Source organism: Pempheris klunzingeri, chromosome 10 (genome assembly GCF_042242105.1).
Source record: "Pempheris klunzingeri isolate RE-2024b chromosome 10, fPemKlu1.hap1, whole genome shotgun sequence".
NCBI lineage: Eukaryota > Metazoa > Chordata > Actinopteri > Acropomatiformes > Pempheridae > Pempheris > Pempheris klunzingeri.
Window position 1 is genome coordinate 18,231,002 of NC_092021.1, and position 24,739 is coordinate 18,255,740.

At 42.6% G+C, this 24,739-nt stretch overlaps 1 protein-coding gene across 1 annotated transcript in view; it reads right to left on the minus strand.

Moving 5' to 3' along the window:
• The window catches only part of LOC139208952 (FERM, ARHGEF and pleckstrin domain-containing protein 1-like), a 46,347-nt gene extending 23,778 nt beyond the window's left edge, over positions 1-22,569 (minus strand). Inside the window, exon 1 of the mRNA XM_070838755.1 lies at positions 22,390-22,569. Within this exon, the coding sequence (XP_070694856.1) occupies positions 22,390-22,569 (180 nt within the window). The remainder of the gene's footprint in view (positions 1-22,389) is intronic.
• Positions 22,570-24,739: the final 2,170 nt, after the last annotated feature.

Here is a 24,739-nt window from a genome sequence, read left to right on the forward strand (position 1 = left end):
GCTTTAACAGCTTAGTGAGAGGGTTTACACTTCCACAACCAAATCCATAATCTTCCTTAAACAAGCCTCCCACCCTCAACGCTCCTCCCTGTGTCCGTCCTTCCTGTGTACAATGCCACCATCTCTCTCTCCAGGCTCATACAGTGCAGAGAGTATCCCACCACCAAGGACCAGCTGTTTCCATATGGTAATGCGGATGAGGAAGGCCACAAGGAGGCTGGAGGGAAAGAGGCCATCAGCCAAGACACATCCTTCCCACACACACACACACACACAATGCCTCCTGATAGACTGCTGCAGCCGGCAGGCAAAACAACCCCTGAATGAATTCTGTCTCTCATGTTTTCTGCAGTGATTTCGACAAATGTGCTCCGCGGAGGCTGCAGGAACAAGAACAGCCGAGACAAGTGAGCTGAATACAGCAAAGGCTAAAGAGTGTTTCTGTCTCACTGGAGCATTCTCATATCCTTATAAATCTGCTGTCAGAGTACGATGACCACGAGCCAAGCAGAGATGGGTAAGGCAGAGGCTGATTAGAGCCAGGCAGCGCTTGATTAAATGCAGCTGTTGCAGACTGGAGTGATGGTGCTGCCATTTGACACCGCTGCGGCCGACACAATAAGAGCACTGTCGCTAATGAAACACAAGTCGCACAGATTGACTGCCGTCATGACGCAGGCACTCAGAGGACACTATGTGATGCAGCCTTCACTCCGAAGTCTCTAAGGTCTCATAACAATAATGTAATGAAGAAAACTGGTATAATAGCAATGTCTACACAACTGAACTCTGGTCTTGACGGGAAAATGTCTAATGGTCCCACCATACTGCGGTTGCAAACATCATTGCATGTGTTCAAGTATAATCAGTTGGTGTTTAGCTTACACACAACTCCCATGTGAACTCCCCAAAATAGTATGTGGACACCCACACACTTTGTGACTGCTAAACATCCAATTCCAAAACTATGGGTAATAATATGCTCATATAACAGCCTCCACTCTTCTGGAAAAGCTTTCTGCAAGATTTTGGTTTTAGTGATGTTGTGTGATAAGGCCTGGCTCATTGTCAGCATTGTAGCCCAATTTACCCCAAAGGAGTTGGATGTTTTTCTTCACCAAACTAGGGAAGCCATTTCTTTATGGAGCTTCACTTGTGCACAGGGATATGTCACATTATGACACAGCTATATGGGATTCTGCCATTGTTATTTTTATTATTTAAACCTTTTCCTGCTGTGGCATGTCAAAATGTCTCCAGTGAAAAAGATATACGGTCTGTTTATATAAAGCATCTTGGCAGTTACGAGGCACTGCCTTGAGATAAAAAGTTAATGCCAGCGTGCTGACCAAGGTAACAAACTCAGAATGATAATATTAACATGCTGATGTTTAGCAAATATTTATCATGGTAGTTTAGCATGTTAGCATGGTAACATTTGCTAGTTTGCACTACAACAAAGTTGAGCAGATGCCATTAATTTTACAGGTATTTTACTACCCATTTTATTGACTTCTTGGCTACTTGGGTGCATCGCTGAAGCTGTGAATACAACACTGACATGTTATCATCTTTTAAAATGGCAAACTTGTTAGCAAACACGACACATCCAGCAGTTATGGAACAACATTACTATTCATTTGTTGTTGTATAGCCATGTGAGTGCAAGTCCAATATTCACTCTTTTAGCTCCATTTTTGGTCTCTACCAGTTCCTGAGGACAATATCCGGCTACATGATCCACTATGTTTCATAGCTAGTTTCTGCCGTTTGGTGCTGTGCAAGTAGTGCACTGTGGGATTTTAAAGCTATTTCACTGAAACCAGCTCCCACGTGACGTGACTTAGGTTTCTGCATAATGACATCGCTACACATAAACCCCCCTAGCCTGCCACCTCTTCTCTGACAGTGCCAAGCAAGCGTGCTGTTGATCGTCCTAATTAGTGATTTAGCCTTTTGAAATTGTGCTGTTGAGCTTCCCTTCCATCTCACTGCTGATCCTGTGGGGAACATCTGTACAATATATCACGGCAAGCTACTGTCCACCCAATAGCTGTTAGGATATTACAGACCAGACCAGATTGCAGCCTGATCAACCAACCAACCAGCGTCGCCATCTTAAGCTTAAATGTCTAACTTAAACTAGTTGTTGATCTCAGTTAATGTAGATAATTGACATTGAAATATTTAGGCAAAAGATAGTTTACTGTGTTAATTCTTCTTTATCAAACCATTTATTTTACCTGTTGTACATGCAGCTGCAGTGAGCCTTCCTTTTTTGTTTTCCCTTCTAAATTTTAAACTTCTTCAATCAGTCATGTTCAAATGTCTACCATCATATTTATCAGCATATATTTTAGCAATTATTATTATTATTGGCCAATTATTACAAAGTGACATGCAAATGCAAGACTGACACAAAGCACAAACTGTGACTTCTTCACCCCAGTCTGCAGCTGGCACATGATACATGTCATGTGGCTTTTCCGCCAACAGAGAGTTTACAGTCTAGAGGAAACATCATGCTCAGCAGCTGATATTTCTTTCTTCATCCGCAATGCCATGAAAATGTCACCATTCTCCCTTTTTATGACCTCTATCTGTAAAAGCATTAGAGCTGGTGTATATAGGAGCATCCAATTCCCGAGTGAGGCGGTGCATCCTGATTCAGCTGTCTCAGTCCTCAGCCATAGGGAGAGTCTGTCTGGGTTCATTAGGTTTGAACACTGGCTCATAGGATGCTACTACTGTTTACATGTGTACGAGCGCTACAATACTCGCATCGCTACGCTGACCTCCACATGCTCCGACTGACAGAGGAAGGCTAAGCAAAGATGACAGCACTGTCTACACACGTCTGCTTGGGTTTCCACTTCAGGGTAGACCAAATACCCCACCCCCTCCCCAACCCCACCTCTTGTTAGTAAGCTCCTGTCAGCAAAAATAAATAAAAAAACATAAAGGTCAGGTGTAAAGTAGCTTTGTGCTCCCTCTACTGTTCCCCTCCAGGAGATTTTGGTATGGTCCACTTCACTTGCAATTAGCAAGGCCGGACAGTGCTCACCAAAGTTATCCTGGGGCGGTGTAGTGGCTGGGTGGCATGGGCGGTAAACAGACTGCCAATGCCTTTAGGCTCTAGATCTACAGAGAGAACAAAGGGAATCATGTCTGGTTAAATATGGGAATTGTGGTGATTTCAGTGCAATGGACGGGGTGTTGATGTTTTCCATGCAGAGTATATCACCATTGGGATTTTAAAAAATTTAGATTCCATTTTGTCTTGTGTGTTGTGTCTTTGGCCTAGCTGGTCCAGTGGCCCCTGCTGGTTCAGTTATACCGTGACAGATAATGGAGCAGTCACCTCACAGCGGGATGTTTTCAGCTGTGACATTCAGCAGCATCACAGGAAGCTGATTGAGGTCAAAGATGAAAGAGACTGTGTGATTTAAAAGGAGGGAATAACCAAATGGAGAAGTGGGAATAGGTCACCATTCTCCGGTGCTCATCTGATAAGAGAGCGAATAGGCTCCGAAAAATATAGAAATGTTGATTTTTTTAAAGAGATTCTGCAGACTAAAAACTGACTTCAAAGGATGCAGTTTCTTTGCAGTCACAACTTGTACTTTGCACAAACCCCAGGAATGATTTTGGATACTTTTAAGTGTGGCTGGCTCTTCTGATAACACTGCTCACGGCTGGGCTGAGATTACAGAACTGCTCACAGTAGCAGGTAGGTACGTTCCCACACTGAATCCTCTTGGAGCTGTTATTTAAAACATATGTGAAGAGTGCCTGTCATATATTCCCGTGGGCTGCATTGCAATAAAGCAAAAATAAATGAATAAAACAGCTATTTAAAATACTTTGCAGCACATGTAGGCATCTTTGCATGTGCTGTGGTGTGAGTGTGCACTTGCATGAGCAGGTACACACTGTGCACTGTAAGGGAAGGGTAGGACAGAGAGGTCAGTGGCAGCTGAAGCTCATTGAGATTCAGGTCACGTGCTGCAGAGGTTCCCAGGGTGACTCAACTACAGCGAGAAGCTGACAGAGAGAGAACAGTGGAGGGAGGCAAACCTACTGATAATCCTGTCAAATTACCTGCATATTGTCACAGCACATACGGATGTGTGACCATGCATATGTTTATAGTACTGTGTTCATAATTAGGACAGCTTTAATATAATTATTATATCAAAACTACAACATGATGTGCTTAACTTGGCCCCATTCTCAGTAAAAATAACACCCAATGTAGTGTAGAAATACTTGCAAGTGAAATTATTTAAGAATGAATACCCTCCTTTATGAAACTCCCAAGCTGCAGATGAAAAATACACAGTTGTCACAGTTGTCAGAGTCATTCTGTCACAGTGGGCCAGCTTCCAGGGCCCAAAAAGACAACCATGAAAATAATGTCCCCTGGATTCAATAGGGGCTGAAGCTCAGATGGAGGGATCTACCCTCAGTGGTCTCCTCCTCCTCCTCCCATTTTTCCTTGCCTGCCCTCCTAGGAGCCTTCCTGGGCTGCTAGAAACATATTGATTTTGCATAAAGAATAATTAAGTATCCTGTTATGACCGTTGTGCTGCTGAATACCTGACAGTGCGTAGCTCTGTGCATTTGTGCAAGGCCTTCCCACTGTTAGTCAGAGTGCCATAAGTCAGAAAACAGACAACAGTTGTGGGTTTCCATTGTTAGTGCAGACACAACTAAAGCAGAGATTCCACCAAACATCACAACATCCTCTGCTATGCTTGCAATATTAAGTTGCAATACAACACAAAATTCAATCATGCCTCAGCCTAAACGTAGAGTATCATCAAAATAACCAGAGAGCAAGCGGGGGTTTTTAAGGCAGCTGGAATTACCAAAAAGATTGGCCTCTTTTTCCTTCATCTGCCTGAATCCCTTTCAGAGCGCTTCAAATTCTGGACCCACGCTGGTTATCCTCCACCACCACCCCTTCCCAGAGCCGGGGATTACTGTCACTCAGGGGGAGGATGCGTCACTTCACATTTAGGCCGTAACTCCACATTTAGTTTAGCTAGATAAAAGCAGGCAGACTGAATTATACTCCTATTATCATACTACCAATGAAAATATTCAAGAATAAAATGACATGAAATAACTTTTGTTGCAAACTCAAATATTCACCACTAAAAATGAATCCTTCACTCCTATATAACTATGCAAAACAGGAGTCCAGGAGTCAAAAACTGTACAGTGAATTCAGTCTCCCAAGGTCCTGCAATATGTTAAAGTACTGTCCCTTTAAAATGACTGTACAAAAAACTGTACTGTAGAAAATGTACAACATTTCAAGTCTAAATTGTGCTTTTCATCAGGTAAAGAGGCATCAAACTATCATGAAAAATCTTATTTTCTTACTTTCGTAGAGAACATTTTCAGATATCTTCTGATTAACTATTACCTGTCTGGCATGTAAGTTCTTCTTAAATAAATATAGAAATATATTTACTTATATACTATCAACTACATTTTCTACACGCGTGTCATTTCTGTGCAAATCAATCCACCACCACCTGCGGAATTAAGAAACACTGAGTTCCCTCATGTAGCTGTAAATACTGTAGAGCACTTTAACCGTGAAAGCAATCAATAGGTTAATTAAGAGATTAATTAAGCGTAACTGTGAGAGACAACTCCCACAACGTCAGGCTATGAAAGAGACGAGCCTTTCATATATATTCTGATACAAAACGTGTCGAGGAGGTAATTCTTAATGATTTCCATTGATTAAACGGCCACTTGGCTCCAACTATTAGATTATCCAGTGAACAATACAGTTGCGGGTGGAAGTTTTATAATTACATCTGACACTTTACCACAATAGCAGTGTGTGCCAAGATTAGTCTAAAAGAACGGGCTGAATTCATCTCAGGCAGGCCATAAAAATCAAGAAAATTGGAAAAACAGAAATGCTTCCATAATGGCTCAGCCCTCTGCATAACAAGCAGGAACAATGGCAACCTAGAAAAGTAACATCCAATCTATAATCTGTCACAGTTCTCCAAGCACAAACCAAAGGGCTACCTTCAAGTTTCTTCCACCTAACCACACCAGCATCTCTAATGTCTCCGCTGAGCGTGACACTTCCCCAAAGATCTAAATTTTAGATCAGCTGTGGGACGGTAAGCAGAAATATATACATCTGTAATTGGGTGTGTGTGAGTTTCTAATCCAAATGTTTCGATATTTAGTTTCCTAATTTCAATATGGACTCTGCTGGGACTGTAAGACAATATCAGAAATCTCAAATTAATGTCAGGGTGTGTTTAAGAGGCAGACGAACAGCTGCTGAATTAGTGATCCGGGCACTGGCTCAGACAGCTCAATGACAGGCCAGGTATACTTTACCACACCTCAAACCTGCACATATTCATCAGATACAAAACAGATGGGACACATTTTTGAGGAAAAATTAATATCCAAGCTATGTTAATTAAGTATAAGTAAATGTGCCACCCTCCCTGTAGAAACAGCAGCTTGCTAATATCGGAGCAGACAGTGATGATCTACATAATCGCTGTGATGTCTCCTTATATGCTGTGTGTGTGTTGCAGAGAGAGAGATAACAATAGGGAGGGCAAAGTAATAATATGGGGCGCCATTAAGCAATGGTGTATAAGCAATATTAAAAACATAATTAAGATGTAGATCCTGGCTTTCCGAATTACCACCAAAGACATTAATAATCACACAACAAATAACACTGCATGTACAACAAACTGAGGAATTTAAACAAGTAGGCCATACTGTATATATCGAGGTAACTATGCCTTTAATATCTCTGTGTTTATTAGCTCATCGTGAGCAATATAATAAAATGATAACTTCTTTGAGGCAATGGTAAAACTTGATATGTTTTTGGCATCATTGTGATGAACTACCTCAATTTGATGTGTAATAATTTTGTTAATTTAGCCAAAACCGACTGATGGTCGTCTGATGGTTATCTGTTCAAATGTCCAAATTCTCTATATTCCAATACACACACACGTGTAATATATACACAATTCCTTGATTATTTTTGATAACTTGTTTTTTCTATAAAATGTAAGAAAATTTATTAAAAATGCTCATTATGGGGCATCCGAGTCCTTTGTTGCCCATCATTACCCAGCTCTCACGCTGTCTGCTATCTAATAAAGGCATAAAACGCTAAAAAAAATAAATTAATATTGTATATACATGAAAAAATAATAACAATGATGAAAAAAATGCCCATTATAATGTCTAATGACCAATAGCGACAAATTCAAATTGCTTGTTTTGTTCAACCAATCATCCAAAACCCAAAGATATTCAATCTACCACAATTTATGATAAAGAAATCCAGCAAACTCACATTTTATAAGCAACAATGAACAAAACATTGTCATATTTGCTTGAAATATGACTGAAGCAATAAATCAGTCATCAAAATGGTTGCCAATTCATTTTCAGTCAATTAAAACGGCTAATACAATAACTGTTGTCTTTGATTGGCATTAAAGACTACATATACCATGACAGATGCTTTTATCCTCATCACTGACACTTGAGACTGAAAAACATGATTATTTTCACTTTTGACCTTTTTTAATCTCTCTATTTCTTTCTTTATTTGATCAGTCACATCCAGTCCAACTCGCAGTCTGACTTAAACTGATGAATCAGTTCAATGGTTCAACACAGGTTAAACTGTGCCAGAGTTGTTACTGACTGACAACACCACTCTGCTCATGGTTTTGCAGTGAGGGACTCGACTGCTGTCCGGAGACAACATGTGGAATCGCCACACTCTCTCTATCAAAAGCTGAGAGAGCAGCCCTCTGCCTTGCCACCTTGTTCAATGGCACACACTGTGAAGAAGATGAGACTTGGGAGCTTAAGTGGCATTAAAGAGAGCAGGCAGGTCTCTTGAGTAATATGTCGGTTGTTGGTACAGTCCTGCTGTACGTTCCCTTACCCATAATCTCCGGCAGTAATAAATAATGACAGCTGCACATGCTGCTTTACTGGTGAGGCCAATCAATTGGCCTCCTGGAGATTAGACTTAAACTACTTAGCTCTCGGTGCAGCAAATCCAGAGGCCCTCTGCCCTGTGATGTAGTCAAGTTACTGTACTGATGATAGCTGCAGTGACCTGGCGTCCCAAATTTATCAGAAATTCAACCCACACACAAAAAGGAAAACAACAACCAGCAAAAGCATTGTTAAAGCTTATTTACCCAGGCTTTATACTGTGGCACCCATTAGGGCAACACCTGCACCCACAGTCACATTTAGTATAATAAGAGAGCTTAGGTCAGGTCAGACCAAATAGGCTGATGCTTTCCCTTAAAAATTATCATTTGCTGCAAACACAACATCTCCAGGGTTGTTCAGAGGTCAAAAATCAATAAGTCAAAGATCATATTTAAGCAGATTAATGTTATTCACAATGAACCTCTAATTATCACCTGGCTAGCGTGAGGCTGTGCTGGGATTTCCCTGTCAGAATATCATTGACCTCAGAGCAGGCAGATGTAAACAAGAGCTGCACTTCCTGTGAGCGAGGATTAAGGTCAACAACCAAGAAAGCACTCTCAGTTTGAAAAAGGCACTCATGGTGTCGCTGCTATATACTGTGTACAGTAAGATGCCCACTGAATTCAAAGTATTTGCTCATTAGATCCTTATCACTTATCATGTCTGGGCATGTTGGGTGAGACAGCAGCAGATTTTGAATCAGTGTCTTTTTTTCCTGGACAACAACATGGCAGATTATTGATTTTGAAGAGTTTGTGAGTGTAACAAGTCTAAAAGTCTATAGTCATGATTGCAGCTCTGTTCTTAGGCACAGATGCTCTTTTGAGCTAAATGCTAATGCCACCATGTTAGCATGTTTACAACAACAATGCTAACATGCTGATCTGTCTCAAAGAATGATGTGTTGCACTCTGTCTCAGTCTGTATCAGTGAGAGGATTAGATATTGGCTGCATTGGCTATATTGGATTTTTCTATTTTCTAATTCTAATGTCTGCCACCAGGTCCGATTCAGACGAAACAATCTACCCCGACTCATCCCGGCTCTCTTCCCTGTCCTCCTGGGGCAGGCACATCGCCCACTGCAGTGCTTGCTGCAGCTGGTCTGGCCCAACATTAGGCAGGAGCAGCCTTTGGTCCAAGCTGGGTTAGCTTAGCTCTTATCCCGGCTGCCTTCTCTCCTCTTGGGGCAGTCACAGCGCCCACTGCGGCGCTGAGTCTGGATCGTCTAGCTGGATGGTGAGGAGATCCCATGAGAAGTGATCATCTCAAGGTCAGCTGCTCTAAATCGTGCTTCATTTTCCGTCGTGTATTTCTATTTTTCAATGGTTTCTGCGGTGCTCAAATGTAGACTTCATTCCTGGAAACACTACCGCTTTTGTCCAAAGGGAATGCCAAATTAAAACAAAATGAAATTTCCATGTAGCCACTTTAAGTAAAGCATCACAGATTACAAAAAAAAAAAGAAAAAGAGTAAGAAAAAAAGTTTTGTGGTAAGAGAAATGCATAGGGACTTATGAGATAGAGATTCAGAAACATTCGGAGGCACTAAAACGGAACAGTTTGGTCCAGGTGTCACATCACTTTGACATATAACATTCACTTCAGCACCACACTGCCCATTTTAATGTAGCACAGTTTAAACCTTCAGTGTGAACCACTCTGTGGTGGGTGCATTAGCACTCTTTCTCCACAGCGTGACAAACGTGGACACTGTCCTGAGGTAAAATCTCACATTTAGGGTTGTCGGCAGAGAGCTCCGGCACAAACACAAGCCAGCAAACAAATGTGAGAGCAGGCACAGAATCAGTGAAGGCAGCTGTTGCTCCATGTCTGCAGGCCACCGGGTCCGGCAGGAATTCAGGCCTCTGTGACTACAGAATAACAATTCCTCTCCACTGGAAGATGGAGCAAGACCAGTAACCATGGCAACATAAGGAAAATTGTAATTCCTAATCTGTGAAGAAAAAATATAGAGGAATCATCTGGAGCTGAAGGGAAGCGTGTGATTAACGTTAAATAGTGAGTAATTATCTTCTATACTATATCTACTATAAAACGGTGTGTAATGTGTGCTCTACGTTTAGAGGCACTGCGTTAAGCTCTATTTCTCCATGTAATAATGTTGCAATTACGGTGACCATAACCATGGTTTTTGGAAGCTAAAATACATAGAGTGCAAACACCACATCCTGTTCATGGCTTTTCAAGCACACCCAAAACCATTTCTATGTGCGATAAGGTTAGTGTGACTTTAAGCCAACTAGCACAAATGTGACTTCTTCACACATCCACACACACACACACACACATAAATCTGGCTCTGGAAATGGGAACACTGGACTCATGCTTTAGAGTGCTGGAGCTTAAGGATTCTCAGAGACTGAAACAACCCACTCTGACTAATTTAACCACACATAAACAATAGATGAGAAGTGAACATGAGTGTTTCTGCGAGAAAGAGGTTTGAAACACAAGCAGTTCTCTAAGTGACTTTGGGATTGCATGCAGCCCTGGGGTTTGTCTCACCAAGTGAGGTTCACAAGCCAACGCTGGGTGCAACCCAGACTTTCAGTCACACAATGCTGGCTCACTTTTTTTAAACCAGGGAAGATCTCCATGGTAACTTACAGTATGCAGCATGGCTCCTCTGCTCTAGAGGAGGCTCAGTTCAGGAAAATTGGATCAAAAATGTGTAAAGAATCTGTTCACCAACTAGTCACCATTGTAAGAATGGCTTGTGCTGGCTGAGAAACTGATCTTCTATTTACAACCGGTACCAAGTTCATCATATTTGGAATTTTTGCTTGGAAAATGACTGGAGCGATTAATCAATTATCTAAAAGGTTCCAGTTAATTTTCTGTCTATTGACAAATCAATTATTTGACTAAATGTTGCAGCTGCAATTACACTACTACTACTTTGACTCTACCATGACTAATAATGTTATTTAAACCACATGGTTCACATTTGGCCGTGCAGCCTAATCGCTTCACTTACATCGCAGTCATTCAAGTGTAATTTTACTAACCAAATAATATCTGTATCAGGCTAAATACTTTCAATGCTGCGTCGTTGTTTAAATGAGGCCAACTGAGCGTATGTGAATGAGCACCCAAACAACATTACTGTGTAATAGATTTAAATCAAATAAAGCTAGTGGGTCACATTGACACCACAAGATCTGTGTCTCCAGCAGAAACAAGATGGTTAGACACTCAATCTGTAATCTCATTACTTGAAAAAAGAGCAAACGTCTGTAGAACATGCATGTACACACGCACAAAAATCAGCCACGACCATATAGTGCGTTCAAATTTCTGACTGTAAGGTGAGCGGAAGTATTTGAACTGAAGATATGACAGCACTTAACATGGCGGACCCTCTCATCCATCGTCTGCGGCTCACAAGGACACAAAACAGGAAGGATTCATTATGACTTTGTCATTGTGAGGGCCTGCAGAATGGCTCATTCTAGCAGGCTGCTGTCAGATACTCTCAAACAGTCATTTGCTGGTGTTGAGAGACTTCAGGGACCTGAAATGCCCAGAACAGACCATCCCCCACTGGTTGTGTGAAAGCGGACGTCCCCTGGGACAAATCCTTTGATATCTATTAAGGGGCATTCCCACACTGGCCCCCATTGACAGAGCTTTGATTCTTTTAGCACTGGACTTCCGTGTATCTCTCATCAATGGAGACAGCCAGAGAAAAGGCTCAGCAGTTAAGATGCCCAGACTGAAGCTCAAAGGAGCCCGAACATGCCTGAAGAGAGGAGGAAGTAAGAAACATAACTGAGCTCTGTGAGTTTGGCCGTGCTGTTGCTCCAGGACAGGAGCAATCTTCTGGTTTGCTATCCTCCGTGGTAGCTTATGAAACAGTTCCCACTTTAATAATAAGGGGTTGAGTGTTCAGGTCAATACCTTTCCAGCAGGCATATGTTCAGCTGAGGCTACTGGTTTGAGATTTCACTCGCTTCCTCTTTTTTTTCCTCTCTCTCTCTCTCTCTCTCACACACATATGAACACATTCTCTCTGATGTCCCTCCCTCGATTTTTGCTTCATTCAGCCTCTCTCTCCGTCCCACACATCTCCTCCATCTACCCAAGAGACCTCAAATTCAATTACTGCTAGGCAGCAGTGGGAGGCAGACTCAGCTGCACAGGTAGAGCTGAAAGGAATTCTCGTACGCAACATGTCAAGCAAATGCATCATGGGAGTGACTTCATTGCGGACAGAGCTACAGCTACTGACTGAAATGCACCAATTTCTGCTTTAATTACCAATGAAGCAAGGCAGGAAATAACACGAGGAGAAGAGGAGCAGTATATGTGGTGCAGCAGCAGCAGCAGCACACCTTTCTAACTGATTAAACCATTTCGAGGAGTGAGAGCAGGAGAGGTGAAGCCAGAGCTTCTGGGGTAAAATAAGACGCCACAGGATGAGGATAAATCCCGGTGATATCACACTGCTAGACTGGTCTGACATGATAATTAGTCCTCTGAATCTCAATGAGAAATTCATAATTCATTGAAGAGGGGCACTGCTGCGTTAAAGCAGCTGAGGCAAACTGGCTCCCAGGAGGGTTTCACCCTTTATTTGAGACCAGAAGGACATCACAGAGGGAGTGAAGGCTAGCTAGGAGCAGCACCACCGCCACACCCATCATGCACTGTGATGTCGACCTACCCTGCCGCCGCTAAGTCAGTGGGATACAGTGCCACAGTGCAAGGGCTTAATGAGAGGATCACCATCAAAGGGGAACGTTCAATGGAATAATGTATGTGCTTTGGCATGACAAGTCAGAGGATCTACCTTCATGCGTCTGTCACAAAACCCCTACAAAAGGGATCACAGGTCGTGTTTGCATTCGCCTCATCCTTTCTTTCTGCGAATGGACGCGGGCAAACAGTCGCACAAGCCGATAAAGTCGACTTCACTGCTGTCTGAACCAAACAAACATGAGGATCTTCCACAAAGAGACATCCGTCTTGGTTACCATAGGAACAAGACTTATTATAAAGGCAATGCTTTTCCCAAAGCACCTGTGCACGGTATAGAACGCAGCGCAGCAGAATAATGTCAGACATAACTTGACGTAACCTGACAGCATTAGCGACAGCTTTCATCAGTCCGTCTGTGCCGTTTCAGTCTGTCCTTCCAGGAAACGGCATGAATGATGAGAGTAAATGGGTTTTCTCTATGCAGGATGGCCTTGCTATGAATAGTACTACTTAAGCCGTGTTTACAACAGGTTTGTTTGCTTGCGCTTTGTGGAAAATGGGGAGGTGACACATGATGGAAGTATTTACCATTCAAACAATGGTCAATTACTCACATTCCTGCAATAGTAATCCCCAAAGCTCTCCTCTAAACATCATTTTCTTTCATTTGCAGTGTCTCACAGGAAATATGCAACAAATATCTCCAAGAGGGCATCACACCATTTAGTTATGCACATTTTCAGCATGCTATTAAGAATATCCTCACAATCTGGGAAAGCCTGGGCTCTGAGCATTCACTCATTGTATTAATCCACTGTTACCAAAATGCCAAGACCCCGCAGACACTAATGTAGACAGACATCTCTGAGAGGCTGGATGTTTCAAAGATTTATGCATTGCTTTTAGCTATCCATTTTGCTCTTTTTTTGGCAAGATTGCTAACTTATTTCACACTTTGCTAAAGCGTACCTGACTTGGGCCGGTGGGAAACTGAAGCCTGTGCAGTAACTGTAGGGTTACTGGTTATTGTGATGATAAAGACACTAAAGATCAGCATCACACCAGCTTGAAATCCTACAGTATTTGTGTTTTAAGTCACCTCCTAATCACAAATATATCGATAGATATATATGTATAGATGGTGGATATACTTTATATCTCTTTTATCAATTTAAAACATCTATTTTTTTTTTTAATTAGTCAACCTACTCCACATTCGTTCCACGTACCCCTGATTAGGAATCACTGATGTAAAAGATTCAATAAATTGATCAGTGAAAACGCCGTTTATCTTTACGACACAAATTAAAGTGTGTGATTTCCAGCATCCTCTTTTAGTATTCTCAGCCATCAGCCACCAGATTTTTCCCACTGCTCTTCTCCTGTGTCTCTCATCCTCCACGACCCAATTACATTGCAGGATGTGAGGGAGGGAGATGGCTGTAACATGGGAAAACAACCACCACCACCAGCCCCCCATCCTCCTCTGCGGTTTCAATTTCATGCCATGAGAGAAAGCCAACTAAGGGTTCAGAGTTCATGTGAGGGAAGCATGAGAGTATTTTCTGTCCAGAGACGGTCAGTCAGTGCAAGAACGGTGCGAGGCACATGAATGCCATGGTCACATTACTGAAGACTTGAAATATTTTCCAGCTTCAATATGTATCATTCACCAGTGGAAAATCTGAACAGGCTTTCATCTTTGCACTGAATATGTGAGCCTTCAAGACCACAGATCTGCTTATGTTTTTATGGTGACACCAAGCATGTAACCCCCCTCCCCCAAAATCCTTGCCACCCCAAACACACACAGCACCATCTTTCAGGAAAACTGGGTCAATCAGCAGTGAAACCAAGAAGAGCTAATAATCCCTAATAACTTATTGTCAGTCATATTTCAAGTCGAGGGATTTGAATACAAAAAAGCGACTTGCACACGTACCCAGAGCACACAGCGAGGTAGGCTGCGTCTCCTGAATATGTTAGTCATAATTGGTGTGCAGCAGCGTATCCCCATGCTAGCGCACTACACTCACATTAATGCTCTGCATGGAGACCCAACCCCCCTCCTCCCCCTCCTCCCTGGTAGATATCAGTGGAAGACAGAAGTCTGCAGCACGGCAACCAGCTCAGACGCTCCTCATCAACCTCTATGCGTAGCCATGGCAACCCACACATAGGCCAGCGTGATTCTGTGCGGCCTTTCAAAGATGAACTTGTGTAAAGCCGAACTTTATGGCGACGTATGTAGAGAGAGAGAGAGAGAGAGAGAGAGAGAGAGAGAGAGAGAGAGAGAGAGAGCGAGAGCATCGGCTCTAAGGTCATAGCCGTTGTGCAGACAGGGTGCTTTCTAGGAACAGAGGAAGGGATGATAAACAACGAATGATTCCTTTGTATGGCAAGAGGCCGCAGACAATAACAACAGATTAAACAGGGCTGAAGCAATACTATTGGGACAGCAGTCTTTAAGAGGGAACAAGAAATGTTTCTATTTTAAGGCTCCCACAGTGAACAAATGTAATATGTTAGCAGAACAGACAGCAGTGACAAACATCAGATGCCTGGATGCTCATAATTCCCAGCCTCCTTGCTGTATCAAGGCCTGACTGTTTCCCCAGTCAGACTGCAAACACTTTCTCAGGTGACATGGGAGATAAAATCAGAGAGATGCTATTTATCTGTACATCGTCTCTAACAATCCTCTCTGTAAAGACAAGCTTGCTCTAGCGGAGAGAGTGAGCATGTTTTCACCAGTTTGCTCCAATGTTGGATTTTGAAATTCATTCTCCACAACAGTGGTACAGTGTATAAATCTAAAAATGACCATCTGCATTAGAGGAATGCTACAGCCACAGCACAGTGACTGTATAAATAGATCTTACTTTTATTCGTGCATGACTCATATTAGAGAGTGGGGAGTGACACTAATGGGTTTAGAAAACTCATTGACATGGTGTAAAAGGTAGGAGAGAGCTAGATTTGTTGCTTTGGGCTGCATAGCCGCTGCCTGAAATCTTCTAAATGGTCTAACAGCCAATCAAATCACATTTATATTCATATTCAGCCAATGGCAGCTCATCAAGAAATATTGCTGTCCAAATCATTCAACCACCTCAGTCAGTTATCCCACTAAAGCGCCGTGAGGCTGGGGAAGCAGACCGTGTCCCCACCGCAGCTCCGAGTTTAACAGGATTTAACACACTGCTTCAAGACTAGACGCTCTTCCACCCTCAAAGCTCTGCCTTATTTAACAGCCGACATGTTGTATTTGAAAATACACAACATGAAACATGAGATACTGAGAACCTTTGGTGGCCTGTAATGTGCACAAGTAATATGTGGCTTGAATTTCAATCATGCTGACGTGTCCGTCCGTGCAGAGCCGACGCTGCAGAAGATGAAATGGTGAGAGTTTCTTCACAAGTGTGATATGTCAGCTCGAATCGCAGAGCCACATTTACTGTGATGCTGCCAGTTATCATTAATGCCAATTACTACAAAACTAATACTTTATAATAACAGCCAAAACAAACAATGTACCTAAAATTCAGCCAAGCAATTGCTCATTAACCAGCAGGGATTTCCCCTCTCAGTAAACATAATGTTCTTAAAATAGATAGACATAAGCAAGCAAAAATCTAGATGAATCTACCGCATGATAAACAGACAAGTATGCACCCTTAAAGTAAAAGCTCATAGTGCAAAAGAAGGTTCAGCACATAACCCTTAATATAACGCCAAATTGTTGTTTTATGTTGCAGCTTTTTGCACAGATTAAAACAAACAAGATAGAAACTGCATACTAATTAGTGAGTTTCACAGGCAGACAGAGCCAGGCTAGCCATTTCCCCGTCTCCAGAGTGGCATCAACCTAAATGAGTGTTTTCTTCCTAAAATGTCAAATGATACCTTTAAAGCATACAAGATATTCCAATAGGTCTCGTTCACCAGTAATATCTGCAGTAGCCTTTATCTTCATTATCTACTAATCTGAGGATTATTTTCTCAATTAAATGATTAATTATCTGGTCAATAAAATGTCAGAAATATTGAAAAATGCACACCATAGATACACACATTCATGTAATTAATTCAATAATAGTACTCTAATTAATTAGCTAATTGGTATTCAGAGATTGAGAAAAATTGAGCTATTTATGTAACTTTATCAAATGACTCTCCGCGTGCATTTGGACATTAAGCCACAGGTGACAACGCAGCACACACATCGGAGCTCCTCCTCCACGCTGCTCGTCCGTCAGTCATTGAACAGCCATAGTGACGCCGTAGAAGACGGAGCTGAAAGAAGCCCTTCATCATGTTTCTACTCATTAAGTCAGGACCTCATTGCCATTCAGCTGACAACAAGGCACACTGGAGCTGCTCTAATTGCTTCCCATCACAGTGAATGGGTGACAGCATATGGGGGACATAGTGGAGAGTGGAAGGATGATGGTAAGCCCTCTGGACTGGTGTAAGAGTCTGCAGGTCCCCCCCTTTAGCCTGGGTGGTCCCTGATGCACTGCTTTCTCTGTGCAGTTTCTGGCTGTGAGCATACTTTCATTATGGGAATGGGAAAAAGAAAAAGAAAAAGAAAAAAAATCTCCTCGTGCATCGGATGTCTATTCTGTGCCTCAAAACAGGCTGATTATTGTGTGTCGCAGACATGGGTGATTTCATCTCATACCTTACTCAGTGTACGCCTGTGTATCTGATCTGCTGTGACAAATATTGGAAATGGCTGCGATAAACTGGATCCAGCCGTGGGAATGATGCATTGAGATTGTGGACAGTGTGGTCAGCTTCCCAGTAAGAGATGAATTACACCCTGTCACATGAACTCTGTGGCTAATATAATTGTGACTCAGTGGTCGACGTAAGATATGCTTCATGCCAGGATGGGAAAGCAGAGCTTTTCTTTGCAAATGTATTTCAGAAACACCAATAAAGTAAAGCAGACTTCAGTGTCTTCTAGTGTCTGTAGCCAAATCACAGTGTTGTATGTTATAATGATGGATTATTAGAGATTATCAACACGGCTGGCAGGTGCGTCCAAAGACATGTTTGTCTTTATCCTCTGATTTGTAATCTAAACTATCTGATCAGAAGCTGATGCTGAGAGCGTCAGCACCCCCCCCCCCCCACATACAGCTCCGACGCTCCCTGCCTACTCCATGCTGCGTTCAGAAAACAATTCTGAGAGCATTTTACTCGAGGTGTAAGGTTTAGATTGTTCACCATCTTAGTTTAGCATGTTAGCACTAAGCGCAAATCAAAGATAAGGCTCAACACAAAAGTAATACATATTCATCCTCAGGGAAGCATCAACGCTCATGGTAATCCATTTCACAGTGGCTGAGTTATTTTAGTTTGGACTGAAGTGGTGTACCAGTCAAGTGTGGCTAAAAGTGTTTGTGCCTGTGTATTAATTTGTTTTAGACTTAATTTGTAATTAGAAAAGCAAAAGCAATATATTGTAGTCTAATGAGACTGTACTGGGTAAAAACCTCACATGGAAAGCGAATGAAAATGCAGAGAGATGAAGGGGTCTGTAACTTCTCTTTCTCTTTGTGCAGTAACCTTTTTTATTTAAAAAAAAAAAAAAGGGTCCGTAGTATGACTTTAATGGAAAAAGTGATGGCTGGAGAGGACAGGCTGCTGTCCTCAGTTGCTCATTAAAGTCAGGAAGAAGAGGAGTAGTAGTGCAATGCGAAAGAAAGGCAAAATTGTGCTGAATTTCTCAGGGTGAGCACCTGTTTTGCTAATGTCAGATTTAATGGGAAGTGAAAAATTCCATGTTAGGTTGTATTTGTTAGTATTCTGGCAGTACAGTTTGACTAATGGAGCCTGACTGTTTCCTTCATTCACAGGAATGAACATGACTCTCCCTCCGCTCTACCTTCATCTTCCCATCCCCCCATCTCCTAACCCCTACATCCAGGCTTACAATCACACTCTTTACAGGCAGACTTGTGCAGAGCTTCGACCAGCCATCAGCAAACATAAGCATCAAAACATCAGCACAGACAGTGTCAGTGTATGTTAGCCTGAGGACTGTGAGACAGACTACAGTCACAGCTGCAGCCTGAATTTCCTGCTCTACTGAACTCTGCACAAGCAAAATGGACAGAAGCAAGCTGGCCATTTGAATTTGAAAACAATTCCATAAAAATCAATAATGAAAATGATACAACCTGGCTAAAAGTGCTTTTTAATCAATGCCAGTCTACCGTTGTCCAGGTTTGTGTAGCCGAACATCGTCTGCACCAACACAAGTGTGTTCACAGCCCGAGTGCTAAGTAGGCCACAGCATGGTATGTGACCCACGAGATGGTTCGAAGGCCCCTTTTTGTTTCTCAACCATCTGATATTCTGCCCGCTGAGGTGGAAACTTACCCCTCCGAACCAGAGGAATGGAAACCGAAGCCTTCAGTGTCAGTTACAGGGTGAGGTTAGATGGTTTTTTTACATTTTCTTAAAGAAGCTCATTAAAGAACCCCGCTTGAGTCATTTTGACTATAAAATCGCCTGAGATGAACTGCCACTTCTCTAGCAACACTGTATGTTCCTGTTGTGAAATAAAAGACTGGATAATTGTTTGACAAATGTGTTTTGTAGACCATGGAGTTATCTCACTTTACTGCTGCAGGGGAGAGATTAATATCAGCAGGATCGGAGCCAAGTTGGCGTATGTCTTCTGTGTCCTCCATCTCAGCTGGGCCATAAAGCTCAGATTTTGGGGATGTGACTGATGCAAACGAATGTTACGACAACACCTACGCACTTGACTCCAAGCATCCAAACATCCTTAACAGATCAAACCCTAAAAGGGACTAACCATCGTTACTCAGTATACTATAATATACTCCTTCTGTCTTAAAAAGCTTCAAGCACTCTGTAAATAGTGAAAGATTTTTTTTTTTTTTTAAAACAATTATAACACTGAACTAAATGTGAAAACTTGAGCCTGAAGATAGCACATGTCTCCACGCCAAACGTGAGTTGATGACTCCTCCAACACCTGTAGGCAAACACATTATCAGGCCCACTGAGATATTTATCTCAAGTGCTGACTACAGATAGAGGACACAATGTGTGTTATATTGAGCATGAATAAAGCTTTGTGTTAGCGGGGGCTTTGCGTCGCTCTCTCCTGAGGAGCATCTTGTGCTTGTTTCTGCCCAGCCTGTCTTCTGCAGTGACAAAAGCCGATTCTAACTCAGAGAATCGGCCACAACAGTTCGGCTCCGCCACCGTGGCACTGCTGAGTCCAAAACAATTCCAACTACGCGGAAAAGCCAGGGCCACCTATGCTTTACAGACCAAAGAAATGACAGACGAGACAAAAACTGTCGTATATAAAAATCTGACATGTCAAAAAGCACAAGGTGCACGCGTTCTTTGGAGGGAGGAGCAGTCTAAACACTTGGACTAAAACTCCATAAAACTCTGTGCTGTGCTGTGCTGCTACAGCTAACAAAAGGTTGATACCTCCTTAAAGAGCTTTAGAGAGCAGATTTTTTACAGATTATAAACCCTGAAACAGGCTGAATAAAATCCCTTCCACACCTGCTCTACCTTGTTTACTGACTGTAAGGTCAGTATTGGTGAACTGACTGCGCTGGCCTGAGAAAAGACAACGCTAAAGAAGATGCAACACAAAAGCTTTTTCTGTCTTATCAACAGTTTATTGAGTGAGTTGAACACTTTCAAGAATCTTGCCTCTTAAAAAAAACAAAAGGGCTTTCATGCCTCAACACACAAAAAGTAATGTGGGTTAAGTGAGGTAAGTCAAACGGGGCATCACTAAGAGAATCCAGTGGGCCTCAAGTATTAAGCACAACACATGATACCACTAGAAAGATTAGCAGTCATGCACAGGGAGTTCTGCCACCCGCTTTAGGAGCAACATTTACTCATACTGCCTTAAGAAACAGCCTATAGGACGCATCCACCCTGCACTGCACACTCGCTGTCAGTAGAACTGAGCAGCTTTCTCGCAGAGCCCCATTCACACACATTAAGTGGGTCCTCTGTGCCTGCTGTTGTATCCGTTTCCCTCCATCACCACTTTCCACTTTCCTCTAACTACTCATCTCGTGCTTCTCTTCCAGGCAGGGACGACTGTGGTCACAGAATGTGGCTTGTTCTTCTATTCTAAGACAAATACAGTCTTTTCACTCATGTGTCTGCCATTAAATAAAGGTCTGGGGGCACCTTTCCAAAACTCCACAAGTTCAGAGGAATGCTGGGGGGATGTTCTGATCGCCTTAAAGAATAATGCTGGAGTCATTCTATGATATATTCATGATACACTCATATATAGTCATATATTTTTTCTGTCCCACAAACACCACTGAAATCAATGGTGCATTAGTCTGCCCCTCAATACGTTCCGCCTTCCCACCCTACCCTGTCTGTGGCACTCAACCCCAAAACCCAGCGGCTCCTAATTAAGACATAATTTTTTAAAAATGGGCCATAAACATATAGTTTGATTTTAAAGAGCTGTAATTTTCTAAAACAGCTGAGCACACGTTACTCCAACAGGGGTAAGTGGTGCGTTCGCTTGGCACTATTTTTAGCCACGGATTCCTACACATTCGGTGAATTAGTGAGTATTTAGAGCAGCAGGACGTTGTATGTGGGACAACCTGACTCAAAATGAACCACAGCGCCCATGTTCATCACAACAAAAGGTGAATGTCATTCAGTGAAACGCTTTGTCTGTTTTTTAATAGTTTTTGGACAACAATGGGGCTCTATGGCACAGAGGAATATGCTTATCGATATTTACACAGGCATTACTTGTTAGAGGGAAACAAATTTGGGGGGATTTGTGGACAAAATATAGAATGTCACCAGCTTTACCCTTTACATTCATTTCCATAGAATGATATCTGCAAATTGTGTGCTCTATGTCCATATATTCAGTATGTTACATTGTAGAGCTTTAATATATCTTACTTATCCATTTAAAGTATTATGGGCTTGTAATATAAAATTCACAATTAGTATGTGAATTTAGCTCAACTTCTACATATCTTTGCAAATGGCTTAGACGAGAATGTCTAAATATAGATCTTTGTGATGAGAAAGTTAATCCTCTAAATCCCCAAATCATGAATGGAATTCAAATGGCAGCTCTTCTCATTCAAAGACATAAAAAGTACTGTTGTCTCATTACCCAAGAAAGCACGAGGATTCTTGCACGTCATCAACACAGTAATGTTGGAAGGACTGTGATGGATCGAATATATACGAAGACCGTGAATAAAAAATACCCAGAGAGGTTGTCAGGAGGACACAACAGAAGGAAAAATGTGCTGTAATGGACGACAGCAGTCGAGCAGGTTTGAGACAGTTTGGGAGATGAGGAAGCAATGAATAAGTACCACTACAATACACTGGTAGCACCCTGACATTACTAAAAGGATCCTTCCAGTTTCATCCATGTATTCAACAACTTAACATCATCCAGTTGCCATGCCAACCTGTTACCAGTCTGCTGCTGCTATGATGAAAATGGGAAATGCTCCTTGGTTACTGTGCAATAATGAAGAGTCCCAGTCAGACATTAGTATTCCCTTCAAGAATACGCCTGGGCAGGCCGGCTTTAATAACTCACCGAGATGTCAAAGAGCTCCTCTGTGTTGTCCAACATACGGACCCTGATGGTGACTTGCCGTCCAGGAGGCATGGCCGGGGGTCTGTGCCCGGGGTCCAACGTACTGATGCCAAGAGTCTCCGGGGCTCCGAGACGCTGGCCTGCTACAGAGGCCATTGGCTCCGGGTCTGACTCTGCCATGATGCGCTGCAATGCTCGCTGCCCAGTCTGCACAGAAGCCAGGAGAGGAAAGTCAAACACATGTACATGCAGTCACTGACTTGCACGTGCACACATGAAGTATGAACACAAAACAAAGCAACTGAAGATTTAGTGGCAGAGCATCAGTGGTGCGGCAGGTGAAAAACAGTGAACGCATCAAGGCTCAGAGGACAGTCTGCACAACCCTCCGTGTCACACTGACAGAGCAATTGCAAATGCAGTATTTTCACTCGCCGCTAATGGCTGTTAATTGTTGCCTGTGGGAAAACCAATTATATAAAAAAAAAAAAAAAAAAAAAAAAGATCCAAGCATGTTCTTGATTTCAAAGCACAAATCAAACAGCCCTAATTTGATTTGACAAACGAATCACGAGACCAGAGTGTAAAATCAAAGAGTCAATACAATGGGAATGGATTCGGGACGTCATAAAAGCAAGGCATTAGGGCCAATGGTGAGGTTTTAATTAGTCTCTGGGGCATCAAGGCAAATACATGAGGACCCAGCAGGTAATGTGAACTGAATGAGCTGTGAGTGAGTGATCAGAGAGCAAAAAGTTACAAACAGAAATGGAGAACACTGTACAAACTGTTTGGATTCAGTAGTGGTCATATAGTACAGTAGTGGAGTTCAACTACTATTCTGTTGCTCTCAATATAACACTGCATAGAGCAGTTGGCCTCCCACATTTTCTACCATTCAAACAAAGATTTGGACCACTTAGCTCACAGCAATGGATAAAAATGAATGGATATCAGCCGAGATAACTGGCGGTGTAAATTCCTGAGGTGATCTGACAGGACTGCGGGGGTGTGTCAGCGGTAGGTCCCATCTGATATTCAAATCAGAGTCTGGGTGCAGAATCTGGAATAACATGCAGCAGGACTGCGTGTCTGCGTCCGTCCCAGGTGGACGACTGTGTTTGGACAAAGTTGTGGACTCATTCATTCTGGGCTGACACATGAGCAGCGGGCTTCCATCCACCCCCCGTGTGTCCACAGCCAGATCCCCCGAGGCCCTGCTGTCCCGCTTAATTCTCCCTTCATTGCACATTCCAGCAGGCTGATGTCATCCTGAGACCTCACCAAGTGGCTCATCAGAGCGCCGAGGCCAGTGGGCAGTTGTTCAGCCGCCGCAGAGGTGAACGACTGCTGCCAAGTTTACACTGAAAGCTGAATAAGGCATTTCAAAAGGAGTGGATAATGTAATCCAGCAGAGTGCATGGAGAAAATAGGCCAAGGACGGTGGATAAACTGAACTCTGTCCGGTGATGATCTGCCTGATGTTTAGGACGGGGATATGAGAAGTTTCCAGACCAACACTGCAGGCTGCAGCTGGGGTGGATTCGATGAATGCGGTGGGATGCCGTAAGGCCGCCAAGCAGGGTTCCAACGATTATTTTCATTATCGCTTAAATTGTGAAAACACGACATCTTCAAACAGCTTATTTTGTGCGACAAACACTCCAAAACACAAAGATGTTCAGTTTTCAGTGATATAAAACAGTGAAGAGGAGCAAATCTTCCCGTTTTGGAAGCTGAAACCAGCGAATATTTGGCATTTTTGCTTTGTGAAGGTTGATTATCAACCTTTTTCAAGCATTAAAATAAACACCAAGCACGTGATCTATTTGAGTTTCACAAATCTGAACATCATGTTGTTTTGAGTCTCAGTTCTTCCCTAAGAACTTCTTAATAAATTTGGTTACTCATAAGAAGGTATTCAGGTTTGATTAAACGCTATTAGACTCAGAGGGCGAAAGCATGTTCTCATCCTTTTCACCTGTCTGTACACTGGAGTGCAACACTCCCTCTGGCTGATGGGAACCAGACCAAGTGCTATTACCAGGGGCGTGAATACTTACTTCAAGCCAAGTCACTTATGACATTTAATGCTCACGCTATCATCACTCAGCGGCCCTTGCCTTGATTGTTGGCAAGTGTGTCATGGCGAGTCTGTAAATTCATGGCTTGTATGACCCGCACATGCATGCTGCGTAACCCGAGACTCGTCAAACAAAGCGCCAGTGAAACACGGGACAGCGAAAGAGCAGACAGTGATTATTTCAGCCAACACATACTGTACCCTCCCTGCACTGGGGATCATTTACCAACCACTCATGGCTCCGGGTCTGTGTGTTCCTCTGAATAG